The sequence below is a fragment of the Gadus morhua genome, chromosome 4 (assembly GCF_902167405.1).
Source record: "Gadus morhua chromosome 4, gadMor3.0, whole genome shotgun sequence".
Classification (NCBI taxonomy): Eukaryota; Metazoa; Chordata; class Actinopteri; order Gadiformes; family Gadidae; genus Gadus; species Gadus morhua.
The window spans coordinates 31613355-31623304 of record NC_044051.1 but is presented as its reverse complement, the minus strand read 5'-3'; the positions used below and the strand labels follow the sequence as shown (position 1 = coordinate 31623304).

At 46.9% G+C, this 9950-nt stretch overlaps 1 protein-coding gene across 2 annotated transcripts in view; it reads left to right on the top strand.

Moving 5' to 3' along the window:
- Nucleotides 1-5885: 5885 nt before the first annotated feature.
- Nucleotides 5886-9950, top strand: part of LOC115542159 (collagen alpha-1(XXVIII) chain) — a 56035-nt gene continuing 51970 nt past the window's right edge. Inside the window, exons 1-3 of one of the 2 annotated variants that reach the window (XM_030354313.1) lie at nt 5886-6309; nt 6481-6644; nt 7971-8545. In XM_030354313.1, the coding sequence (XP_030210173.1) occupies nt 6494-6644; nt 7971-8545 (726 nt within the window). In that variant the 5' untranslated portion in view covers nt 5886-6309; nt 6481-6493. Of the gene's footprint in view, nt 6310-6477; nt 6645-7970; nt 8546-9950 lie in introns of both variants that reach the window. The other variant, XM_030354312.1, reaches the window with a different exon arrangement.

The following is a 9950-nucleotide window of genomic DNA, read 5'->3' as shown; positions in this document are numbered from 1 at the left end:
CCCCAGTCTGTCCACCTGTCTTAAAAAAGACGTGACTTTAGTTGGCAGTTTCACAATATTAGAATGAGACGTGGGCTGTTTCGTTTACAAGTTAAGTATGACACCATAGGCACCAACTTTAGAGGACATTTAAATACATGGTGTCTGGCATTTTCTGGTGTAATGTTAACGTATTCCCACTAGAGAGCAGAGCGGTAGCGCGGTTAATGCCATTCATTTTGAACGGTGTAATCAGGGGCTCCTTTGTGATATAGACCCACGCCACACGAATACCTTTTTGAAGAAGCCGAGGTATGATTAGGCCTTCATGGGCATTCATTTGAACCTTTACACAATATAGATGTCTGCGCGAAAGTGGGTGTGTGCGACTCCAAGCCAAATTCTGCATATTTCACAGTTCCTGCAGTCTGCAAGGGTCCAATATGCCCAACCTCTTCCTGCTCTTTAACGACCTGTATCTTCATTAACTCTATGATGCGTTAAAAATAATCCCTAAAATCCCTGACAATAAAAAAACACTAAAGAAAACACTAGGCTATTGAACTAACACCATCGTTCATCACTGTCTGCTCGCAGACATCTCTCTGGATAAACATAATCTTATTCATTCGTCTGTATCGGCATGTAAAGACACATCATACATATCAGAAAAATGGAATGAACGTAATGGAAATGTTTGCTCGAGCAAATCTATGCTGGGAACTTCCTTCCAGTCTTGAGAACAGAAAGGCGAAAGGTCAGTCCTGCCGCTGGGAGGGTTTTACATGTGTTTCAATGTTGGCTCGTTTTTCCATCAAAAAGATGTTGTGATTTTTGTTGCCATTGACTCAGCCAATCAATTAGCCTTAGACTCATATTATCCAAATGAACTTATAGCTATTCTGATGTTGATAGATTTTTATGTCGATGACAGTTTTATAGTTTACATCTTGATGTAATCAGGGGTTTAGGGCTTCTCATGTGAGGAAAAAAACTTTCTTCCATAAATTGGCAGTAATACTCCCCCCCCCCAGGAAGTATACTATTTAAACGTCCCATGGCATGAAAATCTCATGAGGTTTTCTAACATTAATATGAGTTCCCCTAGACTGCTTATCATCCCCCAGTAGCTAAAACTTGCGTTCGGTGTAAAACGAGCAGTATCCTGCTCGCCTTTGAAAAAATGGAAGTTCAAGCGCGCTGATTTGGTGTGTGGCCCCATATGTCGTCATAAGGGGCCAAGTTACCTCTCCTTTCTCTGCCTTGCCCGCCCAGAGAATTTGATGAGACAATGAGCTATGAACGTGCGTGCACCACATGTGTGTGTGTGTGATTACACACACTGTAACGCAAGTGTTGTACACTTTTTTGTTATTTGGATAACCGTTCTGCTGTTGGTGTTATGGCGGACGTCGGTTCTTTGACTAGTCTGGTATGTACACAACGAGACTGTAGTTGGGGTTATCTCAGCCATGGTTGAGAAGGAATTGGGGGGAAAGGAACTTTGGCTTTGACTCCCTGAAGTACATGAACTGCGTCATGCTGCCCGCCGCCCGCTGCTGCGAGGCACCACCGCCGCGAAGCACCACCGTCCTGCAGCGGGCAGCCGGCAGCGAGCAGCCGGCAGCCGGCAGCGAGCAGCGGGCAGCCGGCAGCGGGTAGCGCACAGTTCAGTCTAATTCAGATTGATGTGGAAGTGGAAGAACCAGAGACGTTGGAGAACCCCAAGCAGTCGTTTGTGATTCATAATATAGTCTGGAGGCGCACACAGCTTTTGGCCGTGATAATATGTATTATATTTTCATGTACTTCAGGGAGTCAAAGCCAAAGTTCCTTTTCCCCCAATTCCTTCTCAACCATGGCTGAGATAACCCCCACTAGGAGTCTCGTTGTGGAAATACCAGAGACGAGAGTCCGACGTGTTATGCGTCATAACACCAACAGCAGAATGTTTATCCAAATAACAAAGAAGTGTACAACACTTGCGTTACAGTCGTGGAGCTCTATATCTTAATAATATCATATAATACATAGATACTGCGACATGCTGCCTGCTGCCCGCTGCCGCGAGGCACCACCACCACAAGGCATCACCGCCCGGCAGCGGGCAGCCGGCAGCGGGCGGCGGGCAGTGGGCAGCGTACCCTACGGTTCAGTCTACTTCAGATTGATGTGCAAGTGGAAGGACGAGAGACGTCGGAGAACCCGACGCAGTCGTTTGAGATTCATAATATCGTCTGGAGGCGCACACAGCTTTTCGCCGTGATAAAATATATGATATGATATAGATATCTATGTAAAATATGATATTATTTAGATAAAGAGCTCCAGGACTCCCGCCGGAGCACTAGCCCGGCTCCGCCCGCCTAATTACTTCTGCTCAATTTTAATTTCCCTTCAGTACTACGTCTGGGTCTGCGGTATGTTAGTGGGTTTTCTCCGTCCAAATTATGTGCATCCAATCAGCAAACAGAGGGAGTATCTAAGAACAATGATGTGAAAGTCACTCTGACGGACATCTTCACGCACAGTGGTTTATTTACAGCCTGCGCGCAACGTGATTCCCTGCTCAGGGCTCAGGGCCCCATCCCCACCCTCCTCCTTGACCCGCCTATCTCCTCCTCATTTGCTTTAAAGCTACAGACACCGAACCGGCACGTTTGGTGGAAAGCTCGATGTGCGACTGGCTCACAGTGGCTGTAATTCTGCAACACGGCTGAATTTCGGGAACGTCTTCAAATACGGTGTTATGGGCCCAATAAAATCAAAACTAACGCATCCATAAAGTAGCATGCCATGGGACCTTTAAGAAGACTCACGTTAAATTGTACGACATAACACAAGGCCTATGCCTGCCAATTCTTGCTATAGGCGTACATTTCAGAAACAAATACCATATTTACATGCCTTTAAAGATCCCGGATCACTGCAAATTGTCAGTTATTTAAGAACTCAACCCCTATAGCATGTCTGTTTGATATTACTCCAGTGATTTTCCAACGGAACATTTCCCCTAATTGTTTCCATTATCGAGCAGGAGCCTCTTCAAAGAAAAGGCTGATGGTCCATGATTGGCAGTTTACTTTCATCTTTCTAAAAAAAAAAAAATACATGAAGGAAATTCATAGGAAAGTTTAACAAATGCACCTTTCTTTTTAATTCCTAAATCGTATCTCTATAAGCTGCTGCTGATGTGATAGTGTCGCAGAGGAACGCAGACTTGTGTTTGTTTAATGAATCATTCTGATTTCACCGAGCGCTGCAATGTTATTATTAGCCTCTCTCGGTCTAGGCAACAAAAAAAAAGACATGTTGGGACAAAGTAAGACAAATAAAGGAGTATTGCTATAGAAATAGTTCCCAGGTATGCGAGCGCCAGAATAGGAAAATACCATGCGGAGGCACGCGATGACATCATACATTTAGGTGTCTTTGAGGTTGTTAATACCAGAGCCTGTATTTATATAACTTGTATTGTCTTGTTAAACTTGTAGAATCACTTATTATTGTGTGTGTGTGTGTGTGTGTGTGTGTGTGTGTGTGTGTGTGTGTGTGTGTGTGTGTGTGTGTGTGTGTGTGTGTGTGTGTGTGTGTGTGTGTGTGTGTGTGAGTGAGTGTGCCTGGGTGCCTGGGTGCATATGCGTGGTGTTTGAATGTGTTTGTTTATGCGTGCATGGGTGTGTGTGTGTGTGCGTGTGTGTGTGTGTGTTTTGTAAATTGTGTGTACTTATATTATATATGTGTGTGTTTGTGTGTTTGTGTGTGTGTGTATCTGTGTGTCTGTGTGTCTGTGTGAGTTAGTGCATGTGTGTGTGTTTGTTTGTTTGTGTGTATGTGTGTGTGTGTGTTTTCTCCTGCCGTTTTTACTCTTCAGTTATCCTGGGGAAATAAGAGGCGTCACTATTTCGCATGAGCCTGGCATATGAAAATAAGTACTCTGCCCTTGGCCCACAAAAACGGGGAAAGTGTACCTCGATCACGTATGCACAGGTACCCTTGAATGTGCCCTTGTGTCCCCCTGGGAACGCTTGCACCACCATGCTGGCCACTGCTTCTATAGCAGAGCACTGACAATGCTTTAAAAGTCCTAATCTATTAATTCCTTTCATTTGTTTTTGTTTTCACAAATGGGTCCAGGCCGATGTATCCTCTTCACGCATTATTTAGGGCAGGATAAATTGCGCCCTTGGGCGATTCAGGAATTACATGTAAATATGCGCAGCGTTGAGGCTGCATGTGTTTAATTACGCTTGGGGCTGAGTTGTATTTTCTAAATGTGGGCCTTCTTTTAACCGAATATTCGATGACTTCAGAGTCTTCAGACAAACGTGGTCAGGGATTAGTCCTGGAATGTGTTTGCGTTGTTAAAACAGTTGCGGCTCTGTCAAAAAAAAAGGCAGAGGTTTTTGTTGTCTGTGGTCGGAGACAGCACTTTCTGAGGGATGGTTCAGCGATGCCCTGAGCGTCGCGTCAGAGAGTGGAATGAGTACAAAAGGCCAAACGGCCATTGTGAAGCACAGTAACTCACATATAACTCAAATAACTCACAAACAAAAACAATGTTGTAAGGGCATCAGGTCAAGTTTTCCCTGATGAACGTGAGTGTACAAGAATTTCAACTTCAACCACAACTTTTATTTCTGTCAGGAATCATGTCATAGATTGAGCCATTATTGCATGAAATGGTATTACAATTTACTTTGGCGGTATTGTTCCACTCTATTCTGGTCCTCTCTGCTGTAGTATTCAAAGCAGGACATACAGATGTCAGCTACTGAATGCCTGTCACGGTTAGCGGGTGGCAGGCAGGCAGGTAGGACCCAAACGCAGACAGTTCGAGTAAAGGATAATTTATTAACTCAAAAAGGCAAGACACACGGGTGACGCGGGTAACACAGGTAACACACAGGACAGAACTCACCACAAACTAAAATGATCCGACAAGGAACAAAGGAAAGACAAGGGCTTAAATACCAAACACACACAGGGCACGCAACGAGTAACAGCTGAGACACATTGGGAAGGGAGCAGTAATCACACAGGAGGGAAACCTGACATGGGGAGAAACAAGACTGATACCAAAGTAAAACAGGTAACACATCAAAACAAGACAAGGAAACAGACAGACCATGAAAATGCCAACCACATTCCAACATTTGACAAGATGCTACTCAGCACACTTTTTCTCACAGTGTGTTTGTTTCAGAGCGAAGGTCTTAAATTGACTGCCCATCAGTGTAGGGCAGTAGACAGCTGATGGCACTAAACTTTCCATAGCTAGCTACGTCCATTTAATGGGGTTTTAAAAACACCCAAAAAACTCTCTTGTTCATAACTATTGTTATGAAAACCATTTCATTTGAGCTGTTGGAAGATACAGTGACAGCTACCCTTGATAAATTGGGTCAACATACCTTGTTACTTGACTTGACTGCCAAAAAACTGCAGACATGCAGCAAAAATGGGTCGATTAAACAAGGAAATCACTACCTTGTGTTTCCTTACACGCAAGTGCATGATTGAAGCTTCCAACCTATTTTTGTCTATCTTTTGTTATAAATGACTATATTGTCTGATGCAGTCAAATGTAAGTACTTGAAAATAATGAACAAAGAATAACAAAAATAACAAATGAATCAAAGAATGTTGTCGGCATACCTGCCAGGTTAACTTTATCTTTGGAACACATATCAGACAGACGAGAAAAAAGCTTTGTCATCTTAAAAGGTCTCGCTGAAAATAAAATTGCTTCACTGCTTGGGGCTAACAGTTCTATTCAGGACAGTAAGATAAATTTGCATAAAATCTACGGCTAGGACATCCCACGCCTCAAACCCCAACCCTTACCCCAGCCACCCACCCACAGCCCACCCTAGTGCCCCGCCTCCCCCCTCCACCCTTTGAAACAGCACCAGCTCCTGTTCTGCCTTCAGCACAACCTCAGGCAGTCCTGAATGGAGAGCACCTCAGACCATGTGCAATAAGTTGTGAAGTCGGAGCGAGCAGCAGGAGACCTTGAGGAGCATGAGAGCACCAGGAATGTCCAGGACCACGCCACTGCTGTAGCTTGTGAAGTTCTCTCTGGGGGAATTAGCTTCAAAAACGAGCAACAGGAGCTTACTGGAGGGACTCGGAGTAACTGTCCTGAAGTTCATGTAGAAAACTGGACCCCCTTTGACATAGTTTGGGGTATTTTCTTTGTCGATTTATTTGAGACATTCTTATTTGTATTCATTCACGTTCTCTAACCGGAGACTCCAAAGCTTGGAAGGAGTTGGACGTTTGTGGGGGAGAACACGCTAAGAACCCCTGACTCAGCAACGCTCTCAGGTGAGTTATGCGGCGCGCGTTAAACGAGAAGTTTAAAACGGTCGTGCTTGTTGAAGCACGCTGCGGGAACTTCTGTCTGAGTCCGTCCGACGTACATGCTTTTCCATCACCCTTTTCCCCCTCATTCTCCTTCCCCTCTCCTCCTCCCTGGCTCTCTCTCTTTCTCAGCAGGCGGTTGGAGGTCATGTTCCCTGTACTGAAGTGGTTGGTTCTGCTGTGTGGAATGCGCACGCTTGTTGCGCAGGAGTTCCATGAAGAGCGCGAGGAGATAGTGGTGTCCACCCGGGGAAGGGTCAAACTGCCCACGGCCAACGCTATCCCTCAAAACGGAGAATGTGAGTCTTTTGATTAAACCTTGTTGCTAGGTCAAGTTGGAGGGGGTTAGGGGCAGGGAGGGGGTGAACTCAGGTGACACATTTTTCAAGACTGGCATCCAAAGTTTATGTTCTGACTGTAATGCACTGTTTTGTTGTGGAACATTCCAACAAAAAAAAAGGTTGCTTTTTATCTTCAAGTGTGTAAAGTGACTCCTCCCCAGATGGTGGGTTCCTTGGACTTGAGTTCATCGTGGCTGTAGGGTTTTTTCCAGAACCATCTATCTCTTGTCATAACCATTAAATTCCTGGTGACCCCCAAATGTGTTAATCCCTCTGGGATTCTGTATCCTTGGGCACATTCTGTCGATGGAAAATGTCTTCCACCTGTAGATAAATGTGATTGATGCCCTGCCCAACAGACCTTGTCAGACACTTTTTAGAAGTGGAAAGTTTGGCTTGATTCATGGACGTGTGGAGCGATCCCTTAATTAAAATAGGGTCAAACCTAGCAATTGATAAATACATCATCCAAAAGAAAAAAAACACTTAAATACTCTGAAGTAAGTACTGGATCCAAATACTTTATTCTTCCATGGGAGGTTCAAAGTTCAAACAAAAGTCTTAACCCTCCTGGAGAGGAAATATGCACAGGTCATTTCCTGCTTTTAAAATGCCTCCTGGCTATCCAGCGATGAAACCAAAAAAACAAATCACATGCATGTTGGTCTTTGTAGTCTTGATCCCAGACAATGTGTGTAGCAGCAGATCATTGGAAGTTTCCAGCTGTGACAGGAAATACACGATAGGTCCTCTTTGTTCTGAGTAGATGGTCATGAACCAAGACCGAGGTTCAAAGGGTTGAAGTGAATGAAATGTGTCTCCAAGCTACAAGGACTCCAAGGCAGGTCCGGGTTCAGGTCTCGGATCCAACCTGAATGAATTATTCATGCCATTTAAAAAATAAAAAAACGTACCCAATGATGTGCAGACAATGTGTGTGGCGGTGTGTGCCTATCCCGCACTTGCTCACCTGTTCCTCTCCTTCCTCCTCATCCTCCATCTTTTACTCCTTAACCTCGCCTTCATCATGCACTCCCTCATTGTCCGCCTCTTGTGTCTCCGCTTCCTCCTCCTCTTCATGTGGTCTTCCTCCCTCCTCTTCATCCTCCTCTTTATCTCTTCATCCTCCTCTCCTTCTTCACCATCTTCATCATATTGTTCCTCTCCTGTGTCCTCTTCCTCATCTCCTGTCATCCTCTATCTTCCCCCCTCCCTCCTCCTCCTTCTCCGCCAACCCCCACTCCTCCTCCCCCGTCCTCCCTTCCTCCCCCTCCCTCCCAACAGTGCTCGGCGGCGAGGACTGCGGCGTGGAGGTGGCCTTCCTGGTAGACAGCTCGGAGAGCGCCAAGGAGCACCACGCTCAGGAGAAGCGGCTGGCCACCGATGTGGCTGAGCGGCTGCAGGGCGTGCGGCTGGCGTCGGGCCGCGGCGTGTCCTCGAGGGCCGCCCTGCTGCAGTACAGCAGCCACGTGATCGTTGAGCAGACCTTCGCGCAGTGGCGCGGCGTGCAGGACTTCAAGGCGCGCATCGCCCCGATCGTGTACATCGGCCACGGCACCTACGCCACGTACGCCATCACCAACCTGACGCGGCTCTACCTGGAGGAGTCGCCGGTGGCCAGCATCAAGGTGGCCATCCTGCTGTACGACGGCAACTCCCACCCCCGCAACCCGGACATCCTGGCGGCGGTGGCGGACGCCAAGAACCAGGGTGTGCGCTTCTTCACGATCGGTATCACGCCGCAAGCCAACGAGGTGTCGAACGTGGGCATGCTGCGGCAGATTGCCAGCTCGCCCGCCGCGCGCTACCTCCACAACCTGCAGGACCGCGGCATCGTGGACAAGGTGGTCAAGGAGATTGTGAGTAGGAAAACGAGTCAAAAACGAAAGCCAGGCTTCGATTGGTGGTATAGCATGTGGTGACGTCAGCTGACACCGGTTTGAGCCTAGCAGAAACATCTGATGATGCTTTGGTAGCCTCCCTTGGCCTCCTCCAGCTCATCCACATTCACCTACACTACTTCACCTATACACCTACCCTATTCCCCCTTTTCTTCCTCACATTCTACCTCCTCATCCTCCCCTCCTCCCCCTCTCCTCCCTCCTTCTCCTCCCCTTCAACCTCAGCCTTCTCCTCCTCGACCACCACTACCACAAAAAACGTCAAAAAAGTCCAAACGAAAGCCAGGTTTCGATTGGTGGAATGGAATTTGGTGACGTCAGCTGACACCGGTTTGAGCCACACACTTTCACACCGACACACACGCAGACTTTCACACAGACAGATATCCACATGCACCATAAAACATTGCCGCTTGTAGGTGTACCATAAAGTCAGGGCAGGAAATGTAAATAAAATCCCAGGCCGGCGGGTATGAGATGCACCCAGACGGAAACATCTGCTCCGGGTTACAGAAAAAATCCTGTCGTTTATTTGGTACAGTAGGGGAGGGGGTGAGCTTAAATGAACCAGGCAAGACCGGACATGCACGACACATAGTTCAATAATCCCTTACCGCGGCTCCCTGTTGGCACAGGCTGTTAGGATAAAACATACCTCGATTTGAGATCCACCGAAGAAGGTTAAGCAATTATTTTATTTATTTTGCATATTTGGGCGAGTGCTTCTGCACATTTACGTTCACAGCCGTTTAGCAATCGGATCATTAGCAACCAGACAGGATGAGATAATGCACCATCCTCCCAACACTAACACACCCCTGTTGATGAGGCCAGGAGCTATCCATGTTCGGTCTTGGAGCGCCTTATTTTAAGGTTTGCATCCGGCTCAGAGCAAGTGAATGGGGGGTAAAAACATCTTGCCTTTCATGCTTTTTGCAGGTGTGAATGCACAATAGTCCACAGGTGTTGCCCCCAGCTGATGGGATCTGGGTTTGAAACCAATGTCCAACCACCTAACTTCACCCACAGTGAGACGTTCATCTGAATGAAAGTGTCTCGCTAAAGTCTTGCTAGTCAGAGCAGACAGTGTTTCAAGCTGTGTGAGCTGGATATTAAAATGCCAAATACGCAACAAGGTTGAAATACCGCTTTCAACTCGCTGGACTCCCTCATCACACACCCCCTTTCGCTGTGTTCTTCTGGCAATCTCACGCGAGCATCGAACGCACGTCATCAAAGCCATACGTCTGTGTACGTGCTGAGGGGGGCCCCCGGCCGGCATAAGATCTCGTCTCGTCTGCCTAAAGAGGCCCCTGGTAGCCTAACTTGTATCGAGTGTTTCCTGAGAGTTTCCACGGCGTCT